The sequence below is a fragment of the Carassius auratus genome, chromosome 34, assembly GCF_003368295.1.
Source record: "Carassius auratus strain Wakin chromosome 34, ASM336829v1, whole genome shotgun sequence".
In the NCBI taxonomy this organism is placed as follows: Eukaryota; Metazoa; Chordata; class Actinopteri; order Cypriniformes; family Cyprinidae; genus Carassius; species Carassius auratus.
The window spans coordinates 14,777,158-14,794,650 of record NC_039276.1 but is presented as its reverse complement, the minus strand read 5'-3'; the positions used below and the strand labels follow the sequence as shown (position 1 = coordinate 14,794,650).

The 17,493-nt window shown below is 36.3% G+C and overlaps 1 protein-coding gene across 1 annotated transcript in view; it reads left to right on the top strand.

The window, feature by feature from the left end:
* Positions 1 to 16,571, top strand: part of LOC113053280 (interferon alpha/beta receptor 2-like) — a 48,239-nt gene extending 31,668 nt beyond the window's left edge. Inside the window, exons 4-7 of the mRNA XM_026218182.1 lie at positions 2,663 to 2,832; positions 3,010 to 3,167; positions 7,766 to 7,925; positions 16,364 to 16,571. Coding sequence (XP_026073967.1) covers positions 2,663 to 2,832; positions 3,010 to 3,167; positions 7,766 to 7,925; positions 16,364 to 16,413 — 538 coding nt within the window. The 3' untranslated portion in view covers positions 16,414 to 16,571. The remainder of the gene's footprint in view (positions 1 to 2,662; positions 2,833 to 3,009; positions 3,168 to 7,765; positions 7,926 to 16,363) is intronic.
* The last annotated feature ends 922 nt before the right edge of the window (positions 16,572 to 17,493 follow it).

Here is a 17,493-nt window from a genome sequence, read left to right as displayed (position 1 = left end):
ACTGAATAACCTAGAACACTGTCTAAGACTTGATGGTTGCTCTGTCAATTCTTCGTCATCAGTTAGGAACCTAGGTGTGCTACTTGATCGCAATCTTTCCTTAGAAAGCCACGTTTCTAGCATTTGTAAAACTGCATTTTTCCATCTCAAAAATATATCTAAATTACGGCCTATGCTCTCAATGTCAAATGCAGAAATGCTAATCCATGCATTTATGACTTCAAGGTTAGACTATTGTAATGCTTTATTGGGTGGTTGTTCTGCACGCTTGGTAAACAAACTACAGCTAGTCCAAAATGCAGCAGCAAGAGTTCTTACTAGAACCAGGAAGTATGACCATATTAGCCCGGTCCTGTCCACACTGCACTGGCTCCCTATCAAACATCGTATAGATTTTAAAATATTGCTTATTACTTATAAAGCCCTGAATGGTTTAGCACCTCAGTATTTGAATGAGCTCTTTTTACATTATACTCCTCTACGTCCGCTACGTTCTCAAAACTCAGGCAATTTGATAATCCCTAGAATATCAAAATCAACTGCGGGCGGCAGATCCTTTTCCTATTTGGCGCCTAAACTCTGGAATAACCTACCTAACATTGTTCGGGAGGCAGACACACTCTTGCAGTTTAAATCTAGATTAAAGACCCATCTCTTTAACCTGGCATACACATAACATACTAATATGCTTTTAATATCCAAATCCGTTAAAGGATTTTTAGGCTGCATTAATTAGGTAAACTGGAACCGGAAGCACTTCACATAACACCGTACTTTCTACATCATTAGAAGAATGGCATCTACGCTAATATTTGTCTGTTTCTGTCTTATTCCGAGGTCACCGTAGCCACCAGATCCAATCTGTATCCAGATCAGAGGGTCACTGCAGTCGCCCGGATCCAGTACGTATCCAGACCAGATGGTGGATCAGCACCTAGAAAGGACCTCTACTGCCCTGAAAGACAGCGGAGACCAGGACAACTAGAGCCCCAGATACAGATCCCCTGTAAAGACCTTGTCTCAGAGGAGCACCAGGACAAGACCACAGGAAACAGATGATTCTTCTGCACAATCTGACTTTGCTGCAGCCTGGAATTGAATTACTGGTTTCGTCTGGTCAGAGGAGAACTGGCCCCCCAACTGAGCCTGGCTTCTCCCAAGGTTTTTTTCTCCATTCTGTCACCGATGGAGTTTCGGTTCCTTGCCGCTGTCGCCTCTGGCTTGCTTAGTTGGGGTCACTTCATCTACAGCGATATCGTTGACTTGATTGCAAATAAATGCACAGACACTATTTAAACTGAACAGAGATGACATAACTGAATTCAATGATGAACTGCCTTTAACTATCATTTTGCATTATTGAGACACTGTTTTCCAAATGAATGTTGTTCAGTGCTTTGACGCAATGTATTTTGTTTAAAGCACTATATAAATAAAGGTGATTGATTGATTGATTGTTGCGGTGAATTAATTACCTTTGCGGGAATTAAGTGGCTCAATATCGCATATATATGGCATATATACAGTACAGACCAAAAGTTTGGACACACCTTCTCATTCAAAGAGTTTTCTTTATTTTCAAGACTATGAAAATTGTAGATTCACACTGAAGGCATCAAAACTATGAATTAACACATGTGGAATTATATATATATATATATATATATATATATATATATATATATATATATATATATATATATATATATATACGTCCCCCGCGTAATCTACACCCCTGGATCTCTTCGTTGGAAGGCAAATTGGGTCTGTGATAAGATGACAGACAGAGCGAACTGAATGCTGATAAACCGTCCATGCGGAAAAACTGTAGTGGGAAAGGAGGTAGGAAGACTGGATATATACACGCTTGTGTGCTAGTTAAGATGATTAGCTAAACGAGATGCACCGGTGCCAAATTGGATGATTATCTGATCGTGCTCCTTCCGAACTTTGTTAATAAAACCACATCTATCTGAAAGAGCCAGGATCTATTAAGTGTACTTTTGACTCGAGAAATGCTAACTTGAGACACAATTTTTTCAAGCAATTCAGAAAAGCTCTGGTTGAGAATTAATTTGTTTGAGAACTAGGCAGAGCGGCTTATTTTATAGTAAATGAACTGAGCTGCTCTGAGATTCTCAAAAATGTATAATGAGTTACGTACTTATAAATGAACACCGTGGCACACAGTTCACTTTGAAACCCGTGGTGCTTTTAAATTCCATACATTGTGATTTGATCACTGCAACAAGGCATATTGCAATATTGATTCTATTTTAATATATTGCGCATCCCTAGTGGCAACATTATGCCCTGGGGGGTTGCAACTTGGATAGAGCCAAATATAGGTGTGTCCTGAAAGAGTCATTATTTCCTAGCATTTACTTTCATGATTATTTCCCAGCAGGAGCTTAGAGAAAGTTCAGTATCTTAGATTAATCCAGATGTCACTTTCCACCAATACTCTCCATCGAGTTTGGAAAGTTCACACCAACATTTTCAAATGCAGAAATGCATCCTGAACCCACTGTAACTGTAAAAGACAACTCTCCTTTTGTCAGTGTTGCACAAATTTGAGGCAGTTTCTATTGTGAAAAATGGCAATCACATTATTTTCCCTTTATATCCATCTTACTAAAGAGACTGATTTTTTTTTTCATAGCTGTGGTAACAGAAAACCTGAACATCTGCAACTGAACATTAGAAATACGGCAGTAGATGTCTCTGAAACATTCAAAGACATCTATACATCCTGCACATTCTTTCTTTGGGCATCGATTGACAACATGACATCATCAATAGTTAATAAAAGTATTACACCTTATGAAGACAGTAAGTACTTGAATATCTGAAGCTAGTTTTACAGTTAATGCACTTAATTAGACCAATTTTTTCTTCGTCATTTTGAATATGCATGTGTCAAGATCTAGTTTTTAGTCTTTTAAAATGGCTTTATTTGTATGTATGTATGTTTGTGTTTATTTATTTATTTATTTATTTTTATTTTAGCTATTATAGGTCCACCCATTATATTTATGTCTGGCTGTGGAGATTGTCTGAATATCAGCATCTCTCTACCCAGTGAATCAATGAAGATAGATCATCTGCATCCGTTTTATAATTCTGTGTCCTTCGATATAAGTTGGAAGAAATCTGGACAGAAAGAGGTAAGTATTCCTGTGAGTCTTTTTGTATACTCAAACAGAAAAAGAAAAAGATGAAAAGATAAAGACTTTGCTTAGTTTACTTTTTTTTTTTTTTTTTTACTGAATCTGATGAAAACATGTCCAAGTCAATGTCCAAGTTTATATATATATACAGTATTGTTCAAAATAATAGCAGTACAATGTGACTAACCAGAATAATCAAGGTTTTTCGTATATTTTTTTATTGCTACGTGGCAAACAAGTTACCAGTAGGTTCAGTAGATTCTCAGAAAACAAATGAGACCCAGCATTCATGATATGCACGCTCTTAAGGCTGTGCAATTGGGCAATTAGTTGAATTAGTTGAAAGTTTACCCAAAAATTAAAATTTGCTGTTAATGAACTCACCCTCCAACCATCCAAGATGGCTGACTTTTTTTTCTTGAACTACAACAGTAAATATGATTTTTAGCTGAATCCATAGTGCTTGTTAATTCGTAAAATGCAAGTCAGCAGCAGCTCACTGATGCAGGCACTGCATTTCATGTGCGCACAGTGGATAGCATCTGTACCCCCACCACTAGCAGCACCACTGCTGAGAGTGAATGACACCATTGTCTGTTGAGGCAGTTCTGCTGTGGTTGTTGGGACAATGCTCTAATTGCAGCTTGTGAAGAGAAATGCAGACCCACTCTCTTTTTGCTGAGATAGCAAAACAGCTTTTTTTTTTTTTTACTGAATCTGATGAAAACATGTCCAAGTCAATGTCCAAGTTTATATATATATATACAGTATTGTTCAAAATAATAGCAGTACAATGTGACTAACCAGAATAATCAAGGTTTTTCGTATATTTTTTTATTGCTACGTGGCAAACAAGTTACCAGTAGGTTCAGTAGATTCTCAGAAAACAAATGAGACCCAGCATTCATGATATGCACGCTCTTAAGGCTGTGCAATTGGGCAATTAGTTGAATTAGTTGAAAGGGGTGTGTTCAAAAAAATAGCAGTGTGGCATTCAATCACTGAGGTCATCAATTTTGTGAAGAAACAGGTGTGAATCAGGTGGCCCCTATTTAAGGATGAAGCCAACACTTGTTGAACATGCATTTGAAAGCTGAGGAAAATGGGTCGTTCAAGACATTGTTCAGAAGAACAGCGTACTTTGATTAAAAAGTTGATTAGAGAGGGGAAAACCTATAAAGAGGTGCAAAAAATGATAGGCTGTTCAGCTAAAATGATCTCCAATGCCTTAAAATGGAGAGCAAAACCAGAGAGACGTGGAAGAAAACGGGACAACCATCAAAATGGATAGAAGAATAACCAGAATGGCAAAGGCTCAGCCAATGATCACCTCCAGGATGATCAAAGACAGTCTGGAGTTACCTGTAAGTACTGTGACAGTTAGAAGACGTCTGTGTGAAGCTAATCTATTTTCAAGAATCCCCCGCAAAGTCCCTCTGTTAAAAAAAAGGCATGTGCAGAAGAGGTTACAATTTGCCAAAGAACACATCAACTGGCCTAAAGAGAAATGGAGGAACATTTTGTGGACTGATGAGAGTAAAATTGTTCTTTTTGGGTCCAAGGGCCACAGGCAGTTTGTGAGACGACCCCCAAACTCTGAATTCAAGCCACAGTACACAGTGAAGACCGTGAAGCATGGAGGTGCAAGCATCATGATATGGGCATGTTTCTCCTACTATGGTGTTGGGCCTATTTATCGCATACCAGGGATCATGGATCAGTTTGCATATGTTAAAATACTTGAAGAGGTCATGTTGCCCTATGCTGAAGAGGACATGCCCTTGAAATGGTTGTTTCAACAAGACAATGACCCAAAACACACTAGTAAATGGGCAAAGTCTTGGTTCCAAACCAACAAAATTAATGTTATGGAGTGGCCAGCCCAATCTCCAGACCTTAATCCAATTGAGAACTTGTGGGGTGATATCAAAAATGCTGTTTCTGAAGCAAAACCAAGAAATGTGAATGAATTGTGGAATGTTGTTAAAGAATCATGGAGTGGAATAACAGCTGAGAGGTGCCACAAGTTGGTTGACTCCATGCCACACAGATGTCAAGCAGTTTTAAAAAACTGTGGTCATACAACTAAATATTAGTTTAGTGATTCACAGGATTGCTAAATCCCAGAAAAAAAAAATGTTTGTACAAAATAGTTTTGAGTTTGTACAGTCAAAGGTAGACACTGCTATTTTTTTGAACACACCCCTTTCAACTAATTGCCCAATTGCACAGCCTTAAGAGCGTGCATATCATGAATGCTGGGTCTTGTTTGTTTTCTGACAATCTACTGAACCTACTGGTAACTTGTTTGCCACGTAGCAATAAAAAATATACTAAAAACCTTGATTATTCTGGTTAGTCACATTGTACTGCTATTATTTTGAACAATACTGTATATAAATCACTGCTCTACAAATCCCAATAGGGGATATTAATATATGTTGTTCCTTATTATTTTCAGGCAAAGGCCTTGTTGATTTTGTTGATTCATAAAATGCAAATCATTCACAAATCATTTATTCATTTAGCATTGTGACATTTTTATGATAAATAATTAGCATAAAGGAAATGTAGGGGAAAATGTGCTTAATTGTAATAAAAATATTTAAACTCATAATACAAAATTTTAAAGGAATAGTTTACCCAAAAATTAAAATTTGCTGTTAATGAACTCACCCTCCAACCATCCAAGATGGCTGACTTTTTTTTCTTGACTACAACAGTAAATATGATTTTTAGCTGAATCCATAGTGCTTGTTAATTCGTAAAATGCAAGTCAGCAGCAGCTCACTGATGCAGGCACTGCATTTCATGTGCGCACAGTGGATAGCATCTGTACCCCCACCACTAGCAGCACCACTGCTGAGAGTGAATGACACCATTGTCTGTTGAGGCAGTTCTGCTGTGGTTGTTGGGACAATGCTCTAATTGCAGCTTGTGAAGAGAAATGCAGACCCACTCTCTTTTTGCTGAGATAGCAAAACAGACATCAAAGGAGGAGAGAATGATAAACAAACAACCATCAGCCCCCCTCAAACTGCAAACTTCAGCACACCAACAGTCAAGTTGTTAAAAAAAAAACACCAACACGAACATTGCAGATGTTTGATACTAACAGTTAAAGGGATGGTTCACCCAAAAATGTTTATTAGTCCAAGATTCACTCACCCTCATGGCATCCTAGGCTTGTCTGACATTCATCTTTCAGATGAACACATTTGAAGTTATATTTGTCATTGTCTTGTCTGTTCCAGTCTGTATAATTGCATTGAATCTTGTCCTTGTTTCTGAATAATTTTTTTTTTTTAAAGTATCCATCATAAAACTACTCCACACGGCTCTGGGGTGTTAATAAAGGCCTTCTGAAGCAAAACAATGCATTAATTTAAGAAAAATATAGATAATTAAAACTTTATAAACTGTAACGTACAGCTTCTGGTTGCTCAAGCAAAAGTTTGTTTATAAAGGCTATAGGGTAACCGCCCATAATGCATTACAGTTATGTAGCCTTGAGATCTTAAAGGTCTTACATTTCTGCAATTGAGATTGAGAGAATGTGTTGTAATTTAGAGATGTTTTTCACATTGAAAAACTATTTTACAAATTCTAGAAATTAGGTTTTAAATAAATTGCTATCAGATAGCAGACCCATATTTTTGACCATGATAAAGACTTGACAGGAAATCCATCAAACCTAAGGAATTGTAATATTAGCTTAAAATCTCAGGTTTTCTTCAAGGGGATCAGCTGACAACAAATACAATGTAACTGCCATATCAACGTCCAACTCTATCACTTGCATATATCCATTTTATGCAATTTCTCTGATTTGTAGATTAAAATTAGGTAACACTTTAGAATAATGCTCCATTGGTTAATGTTAGTTAACTACTTTAGTTAACATGATCTAAGCAAGAACAATCCTTCTACAGCATTTCCTAATTTTAGTTGATGTTAATGTTAATTTCAACATTTACTAATGCATTATTGAAATCAAATGTTGTGCTTGTTAACATTAGATAATGCACTTTGAATTAGCATGAACTAACAATGAATAACTATATTTTCATTAACAAAGATTAATAAATACAGTAATAAATGTACTGTTCATTGTTTGGTCATGTTAATTAATACATTAACTAGCATTAACTAATGGACCATTATTCTAAAGTGTTAGCATTTTTTATCCTTGTGTCAGTGTATATCTCACAAATCCTTCAGACTGGTCAGCTGACATTCTCATTTATGTTAATTTACATTACTTTGATTTATTACGTGTAACAAGGAAAGTTAAGGTTGTATGATCAGCATTGGCCACCACACCTCTTAATCACTGTTTATTATCACATTTATTTATTTACAAATTTATTTTTTTCATGAGATTTATGGATTTAGAATTTGCTTTAGGCTGGTTGAGATCACTTTGTACAGAATAAATACTACTCTTGCTCAAAAATGAATGTGGATTTTAAGATATTATAAAATAATTTAACAATGAAATAATGTTCGATTTAATATTTATAATTTAATTCATTTAATTACTGTTGATAACTGAATGCTTGCATATTCCTTGATTATGTTCTTTTTTTGCCTAGGCCAACCAGATCTCTATATCCGGTAAACAGTATGTCTTGCAGAATCTTCAGCCTGGTGAACAGTACTGTGTTAGAGTATTTCCCCAAATCATTTCTAACCTCAACACTCACCCTTCTGCTTGGCAGTGTGGATACACCAGTAAAGAAGAGCCAAGAGGAAGTAAGAAAATACCTTTAACCATAGCATTGTATTATTTTTTTATTCTTTTTGACAAAATGGCAAGATGGTGCCAGTGGCATGCTGTCTGCTGCTCCTAGTCCCATTTGTGCTGTTTTTGTCAATTATTTGTAAGAATACCCATTCTCTACTGGTATATGATCGCCAAGCACTGCTAAATATTGGATTTGATGCAAAGAACTTGATACAGTATGAACAGGATGGACAGCAGAAATCATCTCCATTTTTAAATGTCATTCCTTTGGAGCTCTAGCATGCGCCAGTTCCTCTTTCCCAGAGGAGGCGTAACAGACACTGGGGTAAGCGGAGGGGAATGCTGATGAAAATGAAAATTAATCTCGCTAAATGCCCACAGATGAAACTGGAACTTGGTTTAATGGGAGTGATTAAAGCACATTCTCGGAGGTTTTACCTATAGACTGCACATATTTTAACTCTCCGAGGTCTTCTGGACAAGGAGGAGGAATAGCGACTACTTTTAAAGAACAATTCAAAGGTCACGTTTTTGTGTTTTTTTGAAGCTTTGATTATGTTTACATTGTTCAATATAACATGTGTTATGATGAATCCTGATCTGAACGCACATGCTGAAGTGTACTTCTAATCACAGCCTTTACTGACGAGATGCGCATGAAAATCACATTTTATTTTTTTGCACAGCCCTAACGTCTAGTTAACAAAGCTAAACAGTGTTGACATTTGTGTAATAAGTTACAGAAACTGTTAAACGCACCAACTTAAATAATAAAATACACATACCGGTTGTGATCCATAAATAAAGCCTTCTCCAGACAAAGAGGGAACTGTTCCATCTTTCATGAATAATCTTTGTGCGAACCCGGCATTAAACTGATTGAGATTGAGGAAGCTGTCCCCAGAAAAAAGTGCTGCACATAGTTTTACATGTGGATTATAATTTTCGGGAACCGAGTTAAACATAAATTGTTTCAACGTTTCAATGACATAGCAAACACAAAAGGAACTCTTCCTTCTTCTCCGTCTGAGCGCAACAAGACCACGCCCCCTTGTTTGTGTATTCCTGTGGGCGGAGGTTAGTCAAAAAAATGTTTTTAGTGACGTCATTCCTACAGGAAGTAGAGGGATGTAGTCAAAACGGGTCGTTCGATGTAGGCGAATTCTGTTAAATAAAATATCTCGCTTGGCATTGAACTTTGAGCTTTAGAATTTTACAGATATTATTTATACTCTAACAACAACATTACACACTAACTAAAGTTTGAAACATCGGATCATGAAGAATGGGACCTTTAACTGTCGCCAACTGTCTTTTAAACAATAATTCCAGTTTTGAGTTGATTATCTCTGAACTGTGTCGTTTCCAGCCAGTGCTTTGCGTTGTGATATATCAACCACAACCACAATATCAAGTACAACAATGACTTTACTGACTTTTTGTCTGGAATTTAGGAATTTTGTTCTGGAATTCTGCAAATTATGACAGGATTTTAATTATTGGCGATTTTAATATCAATTTCTGCAACGAGATAAGGCATCAGCAGTTATGTTCTCTGAACCTTTAATGTGGCGAATATCTAATAGGTATCCCTGTAAAAATAAGCACCACCTCATTAACCTCTGGTTTGGGTTCTGCAACGAGTGAAGAAAAACTAAGGGTTATGATCAGTAAAAACCACCAGGGGTCCCTCAGAGGAACCCACATACACTTCAAAGTGTTGCAAAGCCCAAATCAGAGCAAGCGCCTCCTTCTCAATCACAGAATAGTTAAGTTGATAAGAATTAAATTTTTTAGAAAATAATCCAACTGGATGATCAATTCCATCTTCATAAGTCTGTAACAACACGGCACCAGCACCCACATTGCTGGCATCCACGAAACGAAACGCCTGATAAAATTTTGGAGCTTTCAAAACGGGATCCCCTGTAAGAAGGATTTTTACCTTTTCAAAGGCTTGCTGAGAAACCGATGTCCAACAAAAGTCTACTCCGCCCCACAATAAACTTGTCAGGGGGGCCACCACTGTAGAAAAATTACTACAAAAACAACTATAAAACCCTACCATTCCAAGAAATCGCATAAGTTCTTTCTTTGTGGTAGGAGTAGGGTAGTTATCAATCGTTTCTACTTTTGCACGGACAGGGCACACTTGGCCTTGCCCAACCACTTTCCCCAAGTAAACTACTGTGGCCTTGGCAAACTCACATTTTAACAAATTAACGGTCAAATTTGCCCCCACAAATCGATCGAATAGTGCTCTAATTTGAACAATATGTTCTTCCCAAGTCTGACTATACACGACGACGTCAGTGTTGTTTTTGGCGGCCCTTTTAGTTTTAGTCTTAGTCTTTTGGACGAAAATGCTTTTTAGTTTTAGTCACATTTTAGTCACTTATAAACTTGATAGTTTTAGTCAAGTTTTAGTCGACGAAAACACAAAAGGGTTTTAGTGAAATTTTAGTCGACGAAAACACAAAAAGGTTTTAGTCAAGTTTTAGTCAATTTTAGTAAAAAACAAAAAAGTAGTCTTTAGCAAATTAATTTAGATTAAAAAGTATTGGAAGTTGACTTATGTTTGACAGGTTGTAACGAGTGTTGCAATTCCTAAAACAACAGTTAACCTTAAAAGCTTTGCATAATAAACTAGACTTTCTCATTGATGGAGATTTCAGCACATTGCCTATTTTCACCAGTAATCACAGTTATAAAGGAATGGTTTAAAGTTTAAACAGCAAAAAACTTTGAGCTACTACAACATTACACACAGATAAAGTGGTAACAGTGGAATCACTGTTTTACTCCAAAAAAATCCAGGAATAAAAACATTCTTACTTTGGCAATTGTGGCTTTATTTGAGAAATTGCTAAAGTGCAATGAACAATGTGCCCAAAATATAAGCTATTGAGGAACACATACTTATGCTCTACAACTTGTGCTTCAACTTGTCTGCCAGTGCAACAACAAGATGCATATTATTTGTAAACACAAACACCATACAACCCTGTCTAATAAAAGTGACACAAACATTCAGGGATGCAAACACATGTATGGTCAAAAAAGAGAGAGTTATCGAAGCCCTCACCCCGCAGCAAATATCACAATTTTATATTTATATATGGATGTCAAGAGCTAAGAAGTGTATGTATTTATATAGCCTACACTACACACAAATAATATACAATTAAATTATGCTCATTTTAAATGTATTGTGTAGGCTAGGTATAAAAATATAGGCTTTTAATAATCTTTCAGTGCGCAAAACCATGATAATATGAAACGCTTCAAAACAGAGTGCACAAAGCGCATATGCACATCGCGGGTGCAGAATGATGTGCTCAAAGCAACATGGAGTCACAGTGCGCTGCGCTGCTCAAGTGTGCATTTAAAAGTACGTGCAGCCCTGCCTCGATCTGCAGGCTGCAGCCGGGTGCTTCTCCAAAACAGGCAGAAATGATATGCATTGTGAACGTCAGACTTATAATCATTTTCGTCTCGTCAACAAAATCTCGAAAACATCTCATCATGTTTTAGTCACATTATAGCCATTTTTAGCTAGTCATCGTCGCCTTATCATCATAAAAAAAGGTACGTCGACGAAATCATTTTGTTGTCGTCATCGTTGATGAAAACAACATTGCATCCAAGTACACAGTGCATCCCTTCAAACCAGAAATAACTTTATTCATTAAACGCTGAAAAGTTGCGGGAGCATTGCGCAACCCGAAACTCATAACGTTGTACGAAAATAATCCAGATGGTATAATGAAAGCAGAAATTTCTCGAGCTCTTTCAGTTAAAGGCACTTGCCAGTAACCTTTTTGCAGATCAAACTTGCTAACAAATTTAGCGTTTCCCACCTGATCAATACAGTCCTCAATTCGAGGTAATGGAAATGAATCCGGTTTTGTTATAGCATTTACCTTTCGGTAATCAGTACAAAATCTGAATGATCCATCAGATTTATTTACCAGCAATGAAGGAGAAGCCCAACTTGAAAAGGAAGGTTCAGCGATATCATTTTCCAACATATAGTTTATTTCCCTAATTGTTGCTTTTTAGTCGCAGATACTCGATAGTAGCGTTGATGAATTGGAGCTGAATCTCCCACATCAATGTCGTGTTCAATAAGACTTGTACGAGACGGAGTATCGGCAAACAATGTAATATATTCAGAAATCAAATCAATCAAGTCGGTACGCTGCACCTCTATTAAGTGACTAAAACGATCAGGCAAAGAGCTTAACGATTCTGAATTGTGTAAACGACCCTGAAGAATAGAATCTCCAGGATCAATCTCATCCTGATCCCCTCCTATCAGAATTGAATTAGTTGACAATTCAGCATCACAGCCAAATGAACCTGTAAGCAACACAGGTTTAATACCAGAATTGGATATATCGATGTTAACTTGATTTATTTTAGTGTCAACATCTTCAGAACCATAAAAAGGCTTTAGCAAATTTACATGACACACTCTAGTCTTCTTTTTCCGATCTGGCGTATTAATCAAATAGTTAAGCTCAGAAATTTGAAGAGTAACAGTATAAGGACCAACTCGTATGCCCTTAATACTGCATTCTTAACAGTCAAATAGTCCTTAGCATCTTCCACACAGAGACAAATACGCTTCTTGAGCTTTTCCTGTAAAAACAGACTGTAACATAAGCGTACATTCCTCATCTGGCCACTTTCGCGCTTTTGCCACACGTTCAAACAATAAAAAGAAACGTTCCACATCTTCCTCTTCAAATCTAGGGATCAAGCTCATATTAGTCGCAACATCAAATTTACACAAAGCCAAACCACGTTCTACACCTTCCGTTAAATTAAGTTTACCGTCTTTGATCAGATCTAACCGATAACATTCCAGATCAAGCTGTTGTTGTTGTAACTGTAGTTTAAACATCTCAATGCGATCCTTCTACGGTTTCTTTTTTCGTTTCGGTTTGAATTAACAACAACTGTTTTTGTTGTTCAAATGTTAGATGAGACATTGATGCAGCACTAACAAACGCTGAAGCATCTTCCAAAGATTGAGACTTCAAAACTCCACGTTCAGACAACTCAGTCTTAGTCATAGTTCTAATACTATCTTTTAGACGTTTATCTTGACTTGACAAACTAATTTTGTAATGAGTTGCAAGTTCTACCAGTTTCTTTTTAGAAAACCCATTCAACAGATCTTCAGATGGAGCACTAATAAATTCCTCAACCTTTGAATCCATGGTAAAAGGTAAGCGTACGGCTACTTGATTTCCAAAAAATATATATATTTGAGGGGGTAAAAACTGGATAAACAATTCCCTCTACCTAAATTTCCAAACTATTTAAACTGATCCCTAATCTTCATACAGTTACTTGCAGCGGGTTTTTATACACTGTAAACCAGTGTTTGAAATGGCAACCGATTAACAAGTCACCATTACAAAACACGGACGTGTTCCCGAGACAACTGCCCTAGCTGCTTTCACCGTACAAACAAAACAAACTAAAATAAAAAAAAATTCTGAGCATCCCGTTAAGGATACCCCGCTAAACCTGAACAGGGAAAGCATATCCAAGAAACCTCCCCTCAAACATACAAATATAGTCAACACTTACCAAATCCAGACTCCCGTAAAGTAGACCAAACCCCAAAAATCCAAACCAATCATTATAATCCTCCACGAAATTTCTATTTAACTATTTAACCAAACAAACAAAGTTATGGACGAGCCCCCACATTTGTCACGACCGGCTCGAAGCCGTGGCAAATGAAATGGAGAACACAGTGACTGGATTGAAAGAAATAAACATTTATTAATGCAAATAAAATAATATATATCTAAACAAGAAAACGTGGTCATCTGTAATGTCTGTCAGGTGCATGGGTGTAAATGTAATAGCTACAGAAACAAAATACTAAATCAAATAACAAACCAGAGCCTAAAGCAAACACAAAATAAACCCAGAGAAAGTCCCACTCCTACACTAGCCAGCCTAAACTTTTACAGAGGGATGAACAGGTGGACATCATTCCGTTGACGAATCTCCTAGCCACACCCACTAACCAGCTGTAGCAAGAAGAATAGAGAGACTCGTCACAGCATGGTCACACGTTAGATCTCGTCTTATCATGTAGTTTACCCGTTTCAATTGAGCGTTTCGCGCGTTAACAGTGATCACGGGTGGAATTTGGCCGTTTACTGTTGTAAAAATATGCTATTTATAGCCTTTTACATTGCTGCACAAGTTAGCATTTCAGATGTACATTTTCAATATTTTTTCAAACAAATGCCCCAAATCTCAAGAAAATCAAATACCAACCATTTCTATCGTAATCGTGTGTTTATTATTTGGATATTTCATGGGTAAAGAGGTTTATCTGTGTTGTTGTGGGCAGATATCAACACTGAAGTGTACAGGAAATACATCAGCGGATCTGAGGGGGTGGGATACGAAGCACAGTTATGATGGACAAGACATGGACGAATCAGGTCTCTGTCAGCGGCAGCGTGCACAAGGCTCACTAACACACATAGACAGCACTGGGTGCAGATCATTATGATCAGATCATGTAAATCAGTGGAACATGAATAGAAATTATGATTCTGTCTGAAGAAATATGAAGTAAACAGCAGTAAATATATCCATATATCTCAGCAGATATGCAACTTTGGACTATAAACCCTTATTGACGCTGTTCAGTGAATCTATGTAAACACAATTAAACCTCTGCAGACATGACTGAATATGAATGCTTGGTGAATTTCTGTTCTAAAAATATACATATTCATTATTTTGTACTCCTGACATAAATTACTAAACCGTCACTGCAACAATGTTTTATCAAAACATTGATCAAATATCGAAGTTAGAGTCTTTAAACTTTCAACTGATGCACAGTTTGTCCAGATCAAGTAAAAGAGTGATGTTTAACATGCTGTGAATGTGAAACAATAATAATCTGGGGCTTTTGACGATCCTTGACCGTAAAGGGGTGTTAAATAAACAATTTCTGTATAAAATGGGACAGCAACCTTTATATCAAACATTTTTAAAACGTCCACAGCTGAGCAATGCAAGAGGCGAATCTGCGACAGACCGCATTAAGTGAATTTGCTGCACAAAGTCATTTTCAGATGCAATGAGAAAAATAAAAAACCTGGATAGCCTAGCTTAGTCCCAGACTGTTCCTAAGTAGCCTATTTCATAATTATAATTACTGTTAACCCACAATAACAAATTGTAACTGATTAATAGCCTGTTTTCATTTGCTTTGGTTTTTTTTTGGTTTTTTTTAAAGACACTAAAAAATAAATAAAGTATATATAAGTCATTTATAAGTTGCATTTTTTTACATTCAGAAATAATAATGGCTGGCCTAATAATGTTAAAATGTGCCAACAGGATATTTTTAGTTCCCTTCACTTTACAACGAATCCTTTAAATTTAACAAATTTATCAGAACAAAACAAGAATTAAAAATATATCATTCTAATTGATAAATATAATTGCGTTATATAATAATACAGTGGAAAACCCTGACACCATGTACAACACAAAACAGGACTGTAGGGTTATTTTGTAAAGAAATTTATAAATCAAATCAAACTTACTAATACTTCTGCAGACTCAGTTATGTAAGACATTGTCCTGTGATAAATCAGCATTTTTCATGGATAATGGGTTAAGGAATATACTATTTGCCTGTTAATAAATGGATTTTCAGCATTTTTTGACAACATCCATTATTACAAAAAAGTTTTCACCTTACTCTAAAAAAAAATAATAATAAAACATCAAATTAAGATACTCATGATGTTCATTCTGTACCTTGACATTCTGATACAGTTGATCCACAGGACCGATTGTAGTAGCCCAGTACATTTATGTCAGGTGGAGGACCATTTACATCAAAATGTTATTTAATTTACATAGCACAAAACCTAAACATATATATTAGGACATAAAATGCTTAAGTGTCTATTTTCAAAAAGATTTACTAAATAAAAGTGATGTGTGCTTGACATTGCCCTATGCCTATGATCTGATCTCATATCTACAACCACTGACCTTTGCAAATTCTTCCAAACAGGAAAGCATCAACAGGCATAATTTCTTGTCAATTTTCAATTCAATCTGTTTTTTTTTTGTGTGATGTGTGAAAATATATCCACCTAATTTTTCAACACGGAAGTAAGCTGTTTTCTGTGAATGTGCAAGACTTCCATTTCCTTAGCTGCTCTAGGGAAATAATGAGAAGAATTAAAATTATGATTACTCTGTTATAAAAATAGCTGGATGCAGATGACAACGAAAGATTACACATTAAATTTACAAACTGCCACGCCAGTTCTTATGGGAAAAAATAAGTATAGCACTGGCAAAGACATTATACAGTTCTGATATTTTAATATTTTAGTCCAGTGGTGGCCAACCTGTATTTGTTAGTTATTTTCAGGAACTACTGGGACAGTCACCTTTACAGTGTCAAACAGAAAAACTGTTTGACAATAATGCAAGAGGATAAAAACAGATAATTCCAGTCATCATCCAATTCAGCTCTCTTCCTGTACAATTAGACAAAGGCAACGGGCAAGAAGCCAAAATCATGCTGTAGATTTGTCTGGAACCGGATTTGTCTTTTAAACAGGACTCTCACAGAAGTCTAAGATTAAAGCAACGATGATAAAATACTGTATCATGCAGAGCAATCTCACTGTTCATTATGCAAAATACTGGAAGGAAAAATAAATAATAAAGTGGTAGTGGAGGTTTATATAATTTATCCCAAAATGATCTTATTTAGATTATAGAAAGCAGTGCACCAGGATTAATGATAGATGCTCCTCCTTTGCTAATTGCACTACTGGAGTCCCTCAGGGATCAATTTTAGGACCAATTTTATTTAGTTTATATATTAATGACCTACCATTGATTTGCCCAGAAGTTCACATCCAATTGTACGCTGATGATACAGTTATCTACACCCATGCGAAAACTAGAGAACAAGCTGCAGCAAAACTTACTGCAGTGTTGACCAAAGTATAAGACTGGTTAACTCTCAATTGTCTTACTCTTAATGTAAGCAAAACAGTGGGTATGTATTTCTCTATTAAGAGGAATGTTACACAACATCAACCCGATATCTGTATTATGGGAGAGTTGATACATATTGTTGATCATTTCAAGTATCTGGGCATAATTCTTGATTCTAATTTAAGATTTAAAAAACACATAAAAAATATCTCCAATTGTGTCAGCGCTAATTTGGCTAATTTTAGACATATAAGACACCAGTTACCAATAGCCGCAGCTAAACTGTTTTTGCATTCAGTGATTTTTTCACAATTATCATACTATTCGACAAGCTGGTCCCAGGTGGGTTGGACCACACTAAAACCTTTATGTACCCTTTACAAACAAGCTGTGACAGTTCTCTACAAAAAACCAAGAAACTATCACCATTGCTCCATTAAAAAAAAAATATACAATTTATTAACCTTTGATAGTTTTCTCTGTTTTGCAGACATGTGCCTGATGTATAAATTGATCCATGATCTTGCACCACCCCCACTCAAGCAATGTGTG